Source organism: Lissotriton vulgaris, unplaced genomic scaffold (assembly GCF_964263255.1).
Source record: "Lissotriton vulgaris unplaced genomic scaffold, aLisVul1.2 SCAFFOLD_2024, whole genome shotgun sequence".
In the NCBI taxonomy this organism is placed as follows: Eukaryota; Metazoa; Chordata; class Amphibia; order Caudata; family Salamandridae; genus Lissotriton; species Lissotriton vulgaris.
Genome location: NW_028244463.1, coordinates 208,088 through 225,187, shown reverse-complemented (window position 1 = coordinate 225,187; position 17,100 = coordinate 208,088). Strand labels below are relative to the sequence as shown.

The 17,100-nt window shown below is 44.8% G+C and overlaps 1 protein-coding gene across 1 annotated transcript in view; it reads left to right on the top strand.

Annotated features, from left to right (window-relative positions):
* The window catches only part of LOC147667235 (mastermind-like protein 3), a gene marked incomplete at its 5' end in the record, with an annotated part of 243,048 nt that extends 227,267 nt beyond the window's left edge, over positions 1-15,781 (top strand). Inside the window, one exon of the mRNA XM_086948825.1 lies at positions 12,239-15,781. Within this exon, the coding sequence (XP_086804951.1) occupies positions 12,239-13,218 (980 nt within the window). The remainder of the gene's footprint in view (positions 1-12,238) is intronic.
* Between the last annotated feature and the right edge of the window lie 1,319 nt (positions 15,782-17,100).

Below are 17,100 nucleotides of genomic sequence, written 5' to 3'. Positions count from 1 at the left end.
GGAAATGTGCAAACCTGATGGGTTTGGTAGTCAAAGTTCCCTCTATTTTTTTCTTGTATGTTTTCAACAGCACTCCAGCTGTCACACCATTTCCCTTTGTGTGCAAATCTGAGAGTGGCAGTGAGCCCCCTATTTCCACAAAGAAACCAGTCAAGCTACTGGCTCCTTGAGTGGTGTTTGCGGCTGGAGGAGGAAAGTTTCTCACAAAGGTTTTCTCTGCTGGGAGTTTGTAAGTGATACAGATTGTCTTGAAGATGACATGTACCTTCGGCGGGAGCCACAGAACCTCCTTCAATTTCAGGGAAATGTGGTTGAGACTTGAGAGATGTGAAAGACAGGAGTTGATTGCACTAGTGACAAGACCCTGTTAGCTTCCTTAAAAACGTATTTGCCTCACTGCAAAATATGTTGCACTGATTGTTGTTGGGGAGCAGCATGTTTTACTGATGCAGTGTCTGTTAGTGTGTTACTTGTATTTATTCTCTGATGTGGTGGATAACCTTGTGTGCTTCGGAGGCATAATTCACCTTGCAGTAAAATAATATTATTAGCGTCAATCAGCTTGTGAGATTTGATGTGACACTCCAGAGCAAAGGTTAGAAGTTATTGTTGTGACGTATAAAGCATAATTTATTCATAGGATGCAAACGTTCTAAATCCGTTTTACATTGCTTCTGTTCTACTGCCTTCTTTTGAAAGATTCCACCACATTTGACTGCTTAGAACATTTGTACCTTTAATTATTAAATTAGAGAAAAGGAATTTGATTTTGCCGTGCAATACAAGAGGGTGGTTAATAGTTACCCCATTCTCTGAGTGAAGTTTTATTTCAGGCACACCATTCCCTTTTGCCTTGAAAACTCCTCCAATACCTCCACTTGTCAGTGGCATACCTCCTCCATCCAGTGCTTACATGAAGTGTAATTCACAATTTGGAGCAGCTAAAAGGACAACAAGGAGTGGGGCAATGATTACTTCCCTTCAGCTTTGGAAGTTATCTTGTATGGTGGAATGTGTGCCTCTTTACACGTGGGAGCTGTGGGACTCATTTTTTTTTTTACTACACAGTCATGCATGCAAAAATGTAATTAGGTAGGATGTACATTCTGGCCCAGACCTTTCCTTTAGCAATGTAGTAGTAAAGGTCATAGCACTTAACAAAGTACCCGTCAGCAAATATAAAACACAACTTTAAATAATGGAAATAAACATTTATTTATAAAGCAATCAATAAGTCATATCTTGAGCTATCTAGTCTAGGGGATGAGTTACTTAAAACCGAATGTAACCTAATCAACACAAATGCACGAGCAACTCTAACCTATTCTTCAGGGGCGTGTAACACTAACCAATATGATATTCAATTCTATGTGGAAAAAGTAGGTATTTTACTCTGATGGGCTATCTTAAATGCCACTTTATCTCACGTAGGCACTGGCTAAGTAAACAGAGCCAACCTCTTTATGCAACATTGATAACATAAATTGTGGTTTATTGCAATTTAGAATGGTTTATTCATGAGGCCTTGGAACTGATGATAGTTTTAGGGGAGGCAGTGGCCTGTTTCTGTTCAGCACAGTGGCCTCCGAAAGTCTTGAAAATCCACCATTTGCCTACAAATTTTTCAAAATTTTCTCGGGGGGAGAACCCCCCCGAACCCTCCTTGGGTGGTTCGGGCTCGCTCGCTGCGCTCGCTCGCACGGTGTACTCCAACAATAATTTTACGCCTCACCACTTTCAAATGTCACCAGCCGCCACTGGTGTGGAGAGGAGTCTTTCAGTCCTCATCAATGTAGTTTTTGGGTAGTAAGAGCTGCCATTTATGCTTCGTCTGTTCCCTTATAGGCGTGGAGAATTGGTGGTCCATAAGCAAGTTATATAAGCCATCAGGTTTCTAAATTAAATACAGTGTTACCGGAAAGAAAGGAATCTCGGATGCTGTGCTCAGGCGTCCTTTGAAGCAGTTGCGTAATTGGGCATAGGACCAGTTTTGGGACGCGGAGAGGCCGAATTCCGATTGAAGTGTTGAAAATATCGTAAAGCCTCGTCTGTCAAATAGCTAGTCGATGCTTCCGATCCCCGCTCTCTTTCAGGAGGACCAGGAGATGGTGTGGCCGCCAACGCGTTACCCATGATTGCTTCCAATGCGGACAGAGTTTTGGAGCCTCTGGTTGTTTGACAGCAGAGTGTGAGAGGTCTGCCACTCGGTTAGCATGACCCTGCTTATCGGGTTGGCCCACTGCAGTGTGCCTGCCTTTTGTTGATAGAGAACATTGAAGGACCTGTTGCAGTTCAGGAGGTTTTTTTCAATGGTATCTCACATGGGCAGGTTTGGGGCCTGGGTCATCTAACAAGTGCCCTGAGAGAGGTGGTGCGCTGTTCAGTATGAGGATATGTGGGGCAGGCGGAGAACATCCAGACTCTGGGCATAGAGCTTATCCAGCTTCATTCGGGGTCTCATCCAACGTCCGATAAAGAATTTGATGGTGGTCTTGATTCGTGATAGCAGTGTCTTGGGAATCAGGATTGAAAGCATTCCAAACACATAATTAAAGCTGGGGGCAATTACCATTTTTACTGCATGAACTGTCCCCCAAAGGGAGAGCTGAAGAGCTGACCACATTGCAAAATTAGTCCGAGTTTTAGTAAGCATAGGGAGTGTGTTGTCTTCTCCCATGTGGGATAAGCCCTTGTTCTATCGAATCCCGAGGTACTTCATTCCCTTGGGCACCCATTGGAAGTTGAAGCCTTCAACACAGGCTCTGGTGGGGCCCCCGGACATTGGCATCACCTCACTTGTAGCCCAGTTTAGCTTGTAACCTAAAAATGTGGAGAAAGTATCCAGTAGTCTGGTGAGGGCTGTTCGGGACCTGAGTCCGGACATTGTAAATTAGGATTGCCTCTCCGTATTAGAAGAGCTTTACTGTGCGCCAACCAGGTTCACGCCGTGTATGGAGCGAGGTTATGAATGCCATTGCCAAGGGTTCTAAGTTCAGTCAAAATAACAGCGGGGAGAAGGGGCATCCCTGCTGTATCCCACAGTTAATCTGAATGCTGCAAGACTGAAAAGCTCCGCAGTTGGGCCTGGCCTCTGGGTTTTGGTAGAACCATCCCACTTTGGAGATAAATTGCTACCCCTGGCCAAACCTCTGAAGGGCTTTGAATAGATAAGGCCATTCCACATGGTTGACGTCCTTCTTTGTGTCTAGGTATATATCGCCATGGTCTCCCGGTCCTAGGGAGTGGAGGCCACAACAGGTGCGCCAGAGTTTGAAGGGGAGCACTCAAGGGTGATGTGCTTCACTCCCCCATCTCGCATGTGAGCAATTCCAGGCTGGCTGCTCCCCACAGGGATATATTCAGGGGCGCCATCTCCCCCGCCGCAGTTTCATTGGGAGCAGAAAAATCCATTGGTTCAGAGAGAGGAGAGACCGAAAGGAAATAAGGGGGGAAGGAGGCGACCCCAATGTTGTGATATCAATCAGCAGGCCATAGGTGCGTCGGGCCACCTCTGTCTCAGCGTGCGGGTCGCAGTTGATTGAGGCCGCGTGTGTAGGAAGTAGTTCCAGGGAGTTCGCTGGTGACAGCCCCCAGTGCAATTGTCCAGGCGCAAGTGTCTTTCCGGAAGGGGGTAAGGACAGTTCACGAGGGCCGTGGGGTAGCAGCTACCACTCCTTCAGTGTGCAGATCCTTCAGTGGGGGGCGTGATTTGTTGAGGTCCATATTTAGTGGCTCGACCACTCTGTTGGTAGGCGATCCTGGCCTCTTTGGTCCGAAGGTCCATCCCCGGCGCTGGCTCTTGAGATTCCGTCCCGACAGTGTAAAGCCCTCCACATCTGAGAAGTCTTCCAGGGCATCCGCTTCTGTGAATTCCAGTGTGCAGTTATTACAGGTTATTAGCATCACCGCCAGGTTGAGTAATCCATATTTGATGCAATGATGGAGGAGACTGGGGTGGAGGGCCAGGAACTTTTTGCGCTTCACCGCTGTGTGAACTCCACAGTTATGTGGATCCATTTCCCTTCCAGGTAGACTGGCCCCTCGTATTTTCTGCCCACCTGTAGGATTGTCTGTACCTGTGTGTCTCGAAAGAGCCATGCTATGATTGCCTTAGGCTGGGAGGATGCGAAAGAACTGCAAGAACAGAGTCTGTGCCCCTTTGAATTTCTATCGGTTCCTTGAAGCCCATGCCCAGTAGTTGAGGCAACTGTGTCTGCAGAAAGTTCACCATATTGCATTGCTCCGACGCATCCTACACTCCAAGGATGTGTGTTATTCCGCCTGGAGCGATTTTCCAAATCTGGGCCTTTCTGTTAGAGGCGCCAAAGCTCTGCGCCCTAGTCAGTTTGGGCATTACCTGCCGATCATTCCCTCCTGGTGCTTATCCACCACTTCGAGGAATTTGTGCACCATCGTGAAGTCACATCACAGTGATTTGGTTTCTGCAGAGAGGCAATTCACCGGGGCATCAAAGGTGGAGAGTTTAGAGCAGAGTCCCACTATTTTCTTGAGGGTGGTTTCCAAAGCCATATCTTGTTGCGAGGCAGCCCCGGACTTTGGACCCACTAGCTGCTGGTTGGATGTTTTTTGCCCCAACATGTGGCCGTTCCAGGGTCACTACCCAGCTGAGCAAGATGGTAATGGGCGAATTGCTGTTGAAGGATCTTGTTTGCGAGAAGCGCTCCAAATTGCAGTCAGGAGGGCGTCGCTGCTCAGTGACCACAGGTCCCAAAAGTTCGTAAGGGGCTGGCCCCCTGATTCCCAGGGCAGGGATGTTGAGCGTAACTCCCATTCAAGGGAAAAAGGGAAACACCAAGAGTTCTGGATCTGCTTGGAGGCCCACTGTGAACTCCTTAGGTCCAAAGGAGACTCGGGCAGGTGAAGAGTACTTGGTGGGGTCGGGTATTGTATTGTATTGTATTGTATTGTATGTTGATTTGTAGAGCGCGATTGATGCCCGGGGGCGTCCAAGCGCTAAGAACCATCATATCGAGAGGGGTGACCGGGGGAATTTACTGAGGGCAGTTGAAAAAGAATGTTTTAAGTTGTTTCCTAAATGAGGAGAGATTGGGGTTGGCTCTCAGATGAAGGGGTAGGGTGTTCCATAGCTTGTCATGTGGTGGATGGGTCTCACAGAGCCCCAAGTGGTGGCAAGCCAGGCAGACCAAGAAGGATCATCTTGTGTCGTCTGTGGGGTGTCAGCCCATCCAGCACCTGCAGTTCCTTCCCCAAACGGTGGTCATATGGATTAAAGCATGGAGCGAGTACCACTGGTGGTGCGTTGTAGGGCCCCCAGTATCCTGCTCATGCGGCCCTCACCATGGAGCAGGCTGGCCCGCTAATCTCCGTCTACCCTGTGGTGAATCGAGCCAGCTGTCAGGCAATGGGATCTCGGAGCTCATGCTCTGGTTAGAAAGCCTCCGGGTATGGCACTGCAAGGTCCGGCGGCCCGTGCTGACACAGAGATGGGCCTCATCCTGTAGGCCCACCTCGTAACAAGGTGCCTGGACCTTGAGTGAGGTGCCTCATCCGAGTGGCAGGGCTGCCCAGATCGAGGAATTAGACGGAGGGCACCTGCCCCAGTGGAGCAGCTCTGTGAGAGGCAGTATTTGATCGACATACCCAGGATTAGAGCTATGTGGCACTGTAGGGGATTCTATATGAATGTACTCAAATACATGTATCCTGCTTGCTGGGCGCAGAATGGGTTCACTTCATACGTGTTATATGTTATAAATGTGTATTTATTGTTGGGATTGTCATTACTGCACATGTTTCTTCAGGGATGTGTTTATCATCAAAAACAAAACAAATATTTTTTAAAGTAGGTATTGCAAGAGAACACTTTGTCTGACTGATAATTCAAAATCAAATCTCTGGGCTTTTCTCCGGCTTTCAGACATCATTCACCACAGAGAGTGGGCAGCTGTAGTCCTCAAAATATATAAAAATGGTTCCAGGACCCTTTCCAACTGATCCAATTCATAATGTTGACAGGGGTAAACTTTATTGTGTGAAGCCACAGTGCGCATGTGCTCACACTGGAAACAGAGTACCTATGTGGGTAAAAAACCTAGGACATCAGCAAAATAAATGACCAATTTCTCCGAGACCAGTAGTGTGAAGAAGGAACGAACATAAAATATATGCAAATATATATTTAATAAGTAAAATTAAAAATCATATAGAAACATAAGCTATATGATAGGGTAAAAAACTAATTCGTTAAAAACAGACACAAGTGTTATAAATTGGCAAATATCCTATACATCGTATAATAGAGTACTACATCCTGACGAGGTCAACTATAGAAAATCAAACCTGTAGGTATCTGTTTGTGAAATCCTACATCCAATTATAGCAGAGCGAGGGGTGTGCAACGTGGACATGTGAGCTCTGTCTGGATGATTGCCGAAATTTTCCAGCCATTGAAGTGGACAGAAGCTGCTCAAATTCGGAGGTCATCACAGAGACCCCAATGCAACAGAAATGTGCCGCGCCCATTGGAGCTCCTGGCACCGCTCAGTACATCATCTCACCACTGTAGAGCAGGCGTTGGTCTCCCTCTCCCAGACAGCAGGCTCTGTGACCGACCCAGTGAATCCTCAAGGATTCACATGGTTATTCAATTCTCCTTGATGCAGGATGGATCTTTTCACAGTGACAGACGTTTGGTTCCCTCTAGAGCAGCATCTCGAAAGACTGCAGCAGAACACCAGGTTGTTCCCATCGAGGGCTCTTGTGGAAGAAGAGGATGTAGAATTCTTCCATGACCACGAATATCCAATGCAAGCACGGTGCCTGCAGATTGATGCAGTTTTATTCAGCCATTGTGGTATTTGAAATGTATGCAAATATGTATTAGATGCCTCCATTTAATTTCATATGTTAGAGTCGGCACACTTGTTCCTGGCATGTAAAGAATTACCAAAAAGACAGATTGACCAGGCGTTCCGGGTTTTCTCCAGCCATCCATGCACATTTCAGTAAATTTAGCATATTTCCCGGATGTCAGAGAGAGTTGGTTGAAAACAGAGGAGGCAAGCTTTTATGTGTTCCAAGGCAGGACTAGTTAGCAGCTCTTATCAGAAACAATTTAATTACCACACAACGGTACTGGGTTTGATTAAAAGTTGCATTTAATTTATTCCCGTAGCGCCTCGTTGTCAGTTTCTATGTGGATGAGCACTGTCATCTAAGTCCTGCTGTGCACTTGGGTTGATGTCAAATTGCAGTCCTTCTCTGTTTCCCAGATGTCAAGTTGTTTGCTTTGTAAAATCTGATCGCCCTACAAAAAGGTGAATCGTTACAATATTAGGAGCATTCTGTACTCCCCAAGCTCATATACATTCACTCTCTTTTATCTTTGCCATCCACCGAAAGTTTCATTTTTTGCTTCGAATTTCACTTGCACGACATACACTTGATCAAATCACGTTCGATGCTATTTCCATGCCTGAACCGTTTCTGCCTAATAATAGAAATGGTATTTATATCGCGGATGAGTCACCCCCTTTTCTAGCTCTTTCTTTGATTTTAGGACAGGACTTGATGTTCGTAGCACTGTTGTTTGTGTTCTCCTTTACAGAGGGAGGGCCGGGCGCCGCTTCCGCCTGGCTGCCTTTCACAGCAGTCGTATTTCCGAGTCAGGCGCTTGTTTGTACTTGTGTCTTTTAAGAGCCTACTCATGCCCTGGAACCATTCCAGCTATAGTAAGACTCCAGACACAAGCTTCTTTAGTAAACAACCGATTTGCTTGGTATTATCATGGGAGGAGATGTAGCCGCTAGAGCTGCTGACTCCAGATTCCAATCCCAGCTCCAGCTCAACATCCTGTGTTTCTGGGCGAATCACATAATCTACCCAAAAAGGTTGCATGTATGGTTCTTATATAAAATGTCCAGTTCCTCATGTAAGACTCTCTAATGTGGGCCAAGTTTCTGCCATGTAAAACTGCAAAAGTATGTAAACAAGCAAGCAAAGTAAATGCCTGAGTTTCATGCTGGCAAGATAGTAAACAGGGAAGAATTTGTGACCAGTATCCCAGAAAACTATGGCAAAGTAATTAAATATAAAGGACAGCTGCTTCATATTTCTTGACCAAGGGATCCAACATGTACTCAGTTCTTGCAGGATAATTTATTCTGCTATTGGGTTTGCTGGATAGGGCCCAACTCAAATTGGACGCAGAGCTGCCAGCAAAGTATTATTGGGCAACCCATTGGGGCAGTGATTGATCATGTCTCTTGAAATATCCCTGATGTGATTTTACTTGGTTTCAGGGCCCCCTAGTGCTTTGACATCAAAAACCACGATTTCAGAAAAAATATTCAATGAAAAGTAGCTTCAAAGAAGCTGGCTTTAAATAATGTTCTAATTAAATTTCATTAATTAAAGAACGTGATGGGAAGGTAATGAGTTTTCTAGTTGCCAAATGTGCAGTGCTTGTTTACACCGGTGCCCAGTTTACAGATGAAGAATGATGCATTGCTTTATCTGGTACAATTCCTGCAGAAAACACAAATAGCACGCAGGATTAATATTGGATGTAATATTTTGTGAAAAAATACACATGTATACGTGTGTGTGTGTGTGCGTAGGCATGTATTTCATCTCTCTGGGACCTAATAAAGCCTTCTTGGTACTGTCAACACCAGTGGTTCTTAATCTGTGGTCCTCAGACCCCTCTGCGAGGATTACTCAGGGGGTCCACAACGGTGTTAACAAATGAAATCATTAAAATTATTAAAGTAGATATAAATAAAGAAGCATCATTGAAAATATGAACATTGTTTTCATAGTTGATTGAGAATTACATTTAAAAATTCAATCTTTGAGCATTTGGTTCACCCTTGTTTTTGTACTTTTGTGCATTGTTTTGAAGTTCAAATCATAGAAATTGCTCTAGCCAGGGGTCCCCAGCTTCCATAATGAGTCAGTGGGGGTCTCCATATTCCAGTAATGATTCAGTGAGGTTCCACAGAAGTGATAAGGTTAAGACCCGCTGGTCTACACTGTCTGCACCTCTGAATGGCTTGGTCTCGGTAGGAAGACATGTTGGTAGCACAGGCTTTCGTCACCATTAACTGCTGGAAAGAGGAGTCAGTATGTGTTTGTTATCCAAGAGCTTTACGTTCTAACCACAGTGGGCAAACCCCACACTTTAGAAAGCCAACTTTTTGCCCTAGTTCCCTCTCCCTCTCTGGAATACTTCTACAGAACTTTGTAGGGCGAGATATTTGGCTCGCATCCTCCCTCCATCAAGTCTCTCATTTCAGATTTTTGTCTGGAAGGGAAAAGCTGCGGCTTATCTTAAAAAGTTCGACTCCAGGGAGTGCAGGTGAGAGATGCATATTTTTTCCTCGGCCGACTTGCATTGAGTTTTTGGTTAATTTTCTTTGCCGTTGTGATTGCATTCCGAACTTGAGCCATGGTGCATTTAGCCATTGTGGCTTACGTTTGGCACCTGAGAAGCGTTGAAAAGGATGCCTGATGCTAGTGTTTCCCATGTTGAAATAAAATTAACTGCAGGGTTCACCACTTGCAACCACACATTCACAAATGAAACAAGGCGTCCTGCTCCTCACAGTTGGTGACCTGGCCAAGTAAATGTTTCGGTTCATAGCAGGTGTAGCATTTTAGTTGCAAACAAAATCTTCAAAGTTCACCCTTTAAAGGTTTGTGTCCTCATGCTATTGACATGCTAGTGACATGCAACAGCAGCAGGTAACACGCAGCCCACTGTCTTCATGCCTGCTACCAGCTTGCTTTTAATCTTGCCCCGGGACAGTAGCATAACTTGGGAGGGGGTAGGGTCATGGCCCCTGGTAATATTGACAAAAAATGCAAAAGGGATTTGGGGGGAGGATTGAGTGACTTCTTCTGAAAATCTTGTTACATAACTTAAACCCTATTGTTAGTAAGGCCAATGACTTAAAAGGGAAAATCATTTTTCCAGGTTTTCCCCTAATGTATTTTTAGGAAGTTGTGACAAATCATACTTTTAAAAGCAGTTTCGTTTACTACAGAAGTTAAACGCAGTTTTATAAACTTAATGGGTTGGGGTGGATTGGGGTTATATATTAGTAGAGAGGTTGCCTAGAATAACATTTATTTTCAGAAAGTCGGGAGTGAGTATGATCATTAGCAAGGGTGTCATGGATACATGATGACAAGGAAGCTGATGAATTAACACACTAGATAGGAAATCCCATGGGACACTTGGGACTGCTTTCTTTCTCTTGGGGCAGGTTTGGTTTTTATTTATGTTAATGCGGGTTAGTTAACTCTAAATGCTGAAAATGATGACTTTATTTGATACGTTGTATCACTGTAACAAGTTTTTAAAGTGTCTGATAATGGACAATCTCAAAATGGAGGACATTGCGTGGAAGAATTTTTTAATGAACTACACTCCGAGAGCAAAGGATTCAATGAGAACTTCCTATTAAAAGGTACTACATCACTTACACCTGTGTATTCAATCAGCCCATGTTTACCAGATTATTACATTGGTTCTCGGAAGACCTTTCTTTATACAATTCATTAATAACATTAAGACTCTTAGCTTAGGCCCACCTGGCAGGCACAAGTTATTTATTGGCTGCCTTAATGTGACATCTATTCCATGGTGCAGCAGACGGATTGATCTGCAAGCCCAAATGAACCTTAACTACCACAAAGGTAGGGACTGTCCAATCTCTTGTACAGATGTTTCTCCAGCAAACAGATTTCTCGCTTCCACTGTTTTTGAATGTCAAACAACAGCCTTTGCTGACTGAGGTACACATTTATGGTAATAACGTGTAAGGTGAGTTGCAGGATGGGCTGAGCAGTGGACATGTGCATTGCTTGTCCCAGCTGAATCGTACATAGTGAATAAATAAATGTGTCAAAGAAGTGTGTTTTAAGGGGTACAAACGCACTTTTCTAGAAAAAAAATCCAAATTCAGTTAAAAAATTCAGGCTGGCCACCTAATCGTCCTGGAGTCTCCTAGACCAATGTGTGGGGCGTCGTAGGCTTATATAAGCAGCACTAAAGTACTGCTGCTGTGTTACCTGTCACACCAACCAAGAGGAGTCATTATTAACAGTCTGCTGATTGACTACTCAATATCTCTCCACTGTCAGGTGCTCACTTGTCCGGTTACGTAGGAGGGGGGTTGACAAGCAGAGACACTTGATTATTTGTACATTTGAGATCTTGGGAAGCTGGCACTATTTTTCCCTAAGGTTTCTGTATAACCGATGGCTTCATAATTTCACCCTCTATCTACATCTGGTATTCTGGCCAGACCTATTTTAAAGACCCAACTGTGCTTTATGACTGAAATTACTTTGAAAGTATTGAATCTTTGACAAAAACGATTAGGCCCTTGCTGCATGAAGGAGAACGCTCTCTAATGAAAACCATCTCAAGTCACCAGCCTCCTAAGTGATGACACATGCCTAGTGGGGGAGGGTACATCATTCCTGTAAAGGAATACTCTCCCTCTTCCTTACCCTCACCCTCTCTCTCTCACCCCCCTCTCTCTTCCCCCCTCTCTCTCCCCCCCTCTCTCTCTCTCTCTCTCTCTCTCTCCCCCTCGCTCTCTCTCTCTCTCTCTCTCCCCCTCGCTCTCTCTCTCTCTCTCTCACCCCCCTCTCTCTCTCTCACCCCCCCTCTCTCTCTCGTCCCCTACAAGATCCCAGCACACACAGGGAGATACTGAAGCACAGAAGTACGTCTGTGCAACCAGATCGGATGCAGATTTCGCAGGATACGAGAAGCTCTGTGACTTGATTTTGTGACCAGAAATAATGCGAAATTTCAAATGATTAAACGTATCAAACTTTTCCATTAGTCTTAGTTCGATGAGTTTGAATAAACTACCATCCTACATGTCAAAAACGTCGTGTACTGTAGCTTTGTAAAAAAAGAAAACATGTATACATTAACTTTTGAAAGAAACCAAAAATGGATTAACAATGATCAGTGTGATACTCTGTTTGTGTTTAGGTAGCTGTTGGGATAGAGATGCTGCTGAAGTTAGACTTAACTGGCCTCTCAAATGTAAAAATAAGCAATTTACTTTCAGCCGAGACATTGTGAGCTTCATATAAAATAATTACAATGTATGAGAAAAGTAAAAGACTAGAGAATTGTATTGTTCCTCTTAAATTGTATCCTTCCACTTACTTCGTCAAAGCATGATTTCAGAGATACTTACATTAATGTAACTCTTTCTTTCCTCCATAGGTACACCACAAGATATAGCAGCAGCAAGAAACCAAGCGGCTCTTCAGAATATGAGAAATTCAAGAATGATGGCCCAGAACGCCGGCATGATGACCATGGTGCAATCTCAGAACCCCGGCAGCATGGCCACTAGCGCCGGCCAAGCAGAGATTGGAATGGCAGCCTACGGCAGCACCTCCCCCAGCCAGCCGGGGATGTACAATATGAGCAGTGGAATGGGCCAAATGTTGCAGCACCCAAACCAAAGTAGCATGAGCATGGCCCACAACCCAGGCCAAGGAACAAGGCAGACCGCCTCGGGGCAAGGGGTTGGCTTGGTCGTCGGAGGATTTAGCCAAAGCATGCTAGTGAGCTCTGCCATGAACCAGCAGCACCAGCAAATGAAAGGACAAGTGGGGCATGCTATGCCCAGACCGCAGGCACCAAGACTACAAAGCATGCTGGGAGCGGTCACGCAAGGAGCACAACAGACTTGGCAGCAGCGCGCCTTGCAAGGCATGCCCATAAGGACTAGTGCTGAAATGCAGTACAGCAGTGCAGTTTATTCCATGCAGTCAGGCCAACCCAGGATGACCAAGCAGCATTTTCCACAGGGACTCACTCATTCAGTGGTGGACAGTACGGTATCTGTAAGACCGTTGAATCCAGCAATTGGAAGACAAATGATCCAGTCGCTACCCGGACAAGGAAATAACCATGCGAGGCACCTTTTGTCCGCCATTAATCAGGGGGTGCCAAACATGACTGCTTTTAACCAAGCTCCTACACAACAGATGTCTGTTGCAAGTTTTAATCAAAGCAACCAAGGTCAGGCCTACGACCGGAACCCCAGTCAGGACATGTCGTACGGTTACAGTGACGGAGCTGGGGGTACCTTCCCAGTCCTAACAGAGGGGCCCGATCTGGTTGACTCTATTATTAAGGGAGGGCCTACTGATGAGTGGATGCAAGAACTGGATGAATTGTTTGGAAACCCATAGTGGATGGGGCTTGTACAGTGAAAAAAAAAGGTGGTCGCGTTACAGCGGGATGCTGCCCCATCCCTGTTTTGTGTGTGTAACTGAGCTCAGCAGCAGCCGATTGTGAAAGATTCCTGTGGTGATGCAAAAACCGAGTTCACAAAGTGGTCTTCACTGCAGTGCAGCTCCCATCCTGGGTCATGGCCTGGAAAAGCAGTGTGCGTCAGTCTGCAGGCATCAGCCCGACACACTTGCAGTGACTGGAGCAAAGAACTCTTGCAAAACGAGTCTGCAGTCCATCTCCTGCCTGCTGTGGTCAAAAGAAGCGCTTCGGCTTCGAGCTAGTGAAATAAAGGCGTTCATGATGGAAGGAAAGCTGCACAGGAGGAAGGGAAAGGCGCGTGGGTTACCTTGCAGGGCCGAACTGTGCTGAACTCGATCCATGGAAGACAATAGGTTTAGGTTACTTCTGCAGTTTGATCTCTGAGCCAGGGCATATCCCCTAGCGGACTTTGTGTGAGACACGTATCAGTGGTCAAGTGGTGCGGCGATGGGATGTGTCATCATGTTCCAGATACAACTGGAAAGAGCAGTTCAGCTAGCCTTGCCAAATTCATTCAGTTTATGGGACAACCTGGTCTCTTTTGGCCAATTTGCAGGTTCCAGTATCGCAATAGTAAGGTATGTTAAGACTGTATGAGGGTATACAAGGTGTACTGCAGCCCTCCGGACAGGGCCTTAAGCACTGGAAGGCTCAGAGCAACACCACACTGGCTACAGTGCCATATACACTCAGACAAGAGAAAATGGCAAAGGTGTCCTGAGAACAGCAAATGAAAGCTCTCAAGACAAGGTGATGAAAGCAAGGACGCAAAGTCCTCTCCAAGAGTGTTCTCCATACTCTCTTTGCCCCACATACAGCACCACGCTGTTGTCGATTTAGTCTTCTTCCAGTACAACACTTGCACGTGTTCGCAGTTGAGTGACAGGACAAAGCATCAGTAAGGAGTCAAATCACTGTATTCACCCTTAGATGATAGCAAACCCTAAACTGGTCCTTCACCGTAAGAATGGGCTTCTTCTCAGATGGGGTTCAACCTTGCTATGGGCCCTTAGATGCATACATTGTTAGTGTTTGGCAAGAATTATGGACTAAACTAAGGAAAGTGAGTCAAGGGGCATCCATGTTGACTTGATCTAAACTATGGGCCAATCCCACCCACCCTGAATTTTTTGAGTCCGGATCAGAGTATCCCTTTCACAGTCAGCGTCCAATGTGGCGCTTGTTGGATTCTCCAGACTCTGTGCCGATTACGCTCTACCGAACCACCCAGGTGCTGGATCGGTTTTGATACAAGTTAGAATGCAACCCGAAGATACGAGGGGGTGCTGGGTTGGAGGAAATGCTGCTCCGCAAACTGAGAATGCGTGCCTGAGTTTAGGGGCATGGATGATCTATTTATTACTGAACTAAACAGTGGGTTTGTTTCAATGAATGTCATGGCTGCCGTAGGCCACCAGAATGTCGCAATGGCTGTGTTGAGCAACCACTTGTGCGTTTTTTTGGTAGGTTCCAGGCTGCATGCTTTACACTTGGAAGTTTCGCGAGTTCTCTGTGGTAATGAGCACAAGCAAAACAAGTGCAAACAGCGATCTTACTTTTCTTTTTTTGTCAAACCGTTGCACTGACCTGGTCCTTCATGCAACAAGGACTGACTAAGATTTCAAGAGACTCAGTTTTGTGTAATACATTTTACCTCTGTCACACACAGCGGCTGAGGTTGAAGGGAGGCTCTATTTTCTATTGGTTTCAAATCCCTTGGTCCAAATGCCCAAACAAAAAGTGCATGTGAGTAGGAGCAAGTTGAAGGTTTATGATTACCTTCCGGTCCTAAAAAACTCCAGCTAGAAGAAGTATGAGATGATTATGCTGGTTGCAAGGTAATGAGCACTGATAAATTAGCCTTCACAACATGAGGCATTTTCACTTCCGTGCAACAGATTGAAAGGTTGAGATGCAAATTAACTGGGTTTTAAAGACCGTAAAGGAGAAACATGACTGATGCGCAGTGCAAGGGTAATAGACTCATAGCCCATTGACGACAAGCAGCGTCCCATTGTCTATGTAAAGCTTCTTCCAAATACTCCATAATGGGACCAAGTTATAAAGAAGTAGATTTTAAAAGATTTTTTTTTTACTATGGTGCTGATGTACATGTAATGTTTAAAAAAAAAATGGTCATTTGTAAATATCTTTTTACAATGCGGCACTGGGTCAACTATCTGTAAAAATATAAATATATATAAATATATATATATACTGTTTGTTTAAAATAGAGTATTTTTATTTCCTTTAACTCATCATCACTGCAGATATTGCACTTCAGACAATGTCAATTACTAATTTTTACTGTATATGTTACAGCAACTTGCTCATTTTATTCAGAATTTTCTAGTTTTCTTTTACTTTGTACATTGAGCATTGCTTTTGTTTCTTTTATGAAATGTACAGAACTTTGAAATGTAGAAATTAAGTGATGTTAACATACCACTTTTAAAGAAAAGACAACTAAATAAAAAAATGTTATCAGAAAATATATTCGGATTTTTTTCTAATAACTTGTGTGTGACTCTCTGTAAAGTGGTGCTTATTGTGAGGATAAAAGAACAAATGTTAATGTACTTGAACTAAGTTGGAAACGACTGAACTGCCCCATAGAGTAAAAGTACTAAACTTGTGTTTAAGTTGCTCGTTCACTATATGTGGCAATAGCGCCACCACGTGGCTATCTTGCAGTCGTGCAAGCAGGTCCTACGGCCTATGCGGAGGCGAGCAAGCCAAACATTGGGAAGAGCGTTCGGCTTGGTTCTAAGATCCAATATACGAGCCGAGCCCTAAAAAGAATTGTTATGGTTAACATGCATCAAAATATTTTCGAACACACAGAAATCATACGAGTTATGCTGCGTGGTAGTGCTATATAAATGCAATTTAAAAATATGGCACGTAAAAATATACCCAAACTCCTAAAAAATGAAACAAGCTTATTTTTGGTGAGCTATATATTTTGTTTGTAATCCAATAAAAGAGCACTACGCACATTTTATATATATATATATATATAACCACATTTTGCATGCAGCAGTTTGAAATCACATGCTTGTAATGCTAAAATCAAAAGGCAAGTCTCAGAAAGCCTAGGACTAGCTGAAGTTGTTAAACAAGACATCATGAGTCTGCTTGGCAGGAACGTTGGACGTTGGCATTTACAACCAGCAAGGACCAAGGTAATGGCAAAATCTAGAAGGGTTATGCATGTAGCTGCAGCACACTCCTTTTGATCAACCCGTTCAGTGTTGTCATTTACTAACCATTATAGAAATTGCGAGGCACACATTTCAAACAGGTGCATGGCTTCCAGAGATTTGCTGTAAGTTGCCTTTCTGTTTTAACCTGAATGTCTACCCTTTGAAACACTATTTGTTTGAGTTGTTGGTAGTAGACTTTCTTAGTGGCGGATAGCCATATTAACGTATGGTGAGGCCGATGGCGCCAAAATCAGCATAGATGTGGCTCCCCTGGTGTGGCCCTTCTCCTTGATGTCCATGGGCAGAAATGGAAGGACTCACTTCCTGCCCAGTGGAACACCATTCCTGAAGCTGCTCTCATCAGCAGGATTGGTTGGAGCAGGCTAACCCAGTGCTCATTTTGAGGCCAGGGTCCTGTGCGAGCAATTCCCCCGCTGTTTCACAGCCATGGGATTATTTTGTCTACAGTGCGCATGTCGAGTTGGCCGTAGGAAGCCCGCCGGCCAACCCGACATGCGCACTCCTGGGGCAGCTGTAAGCCTGCAATCACAGGATTCAGCCCTGCCATCACTCGTGCCGGCGTAAATTAAATGC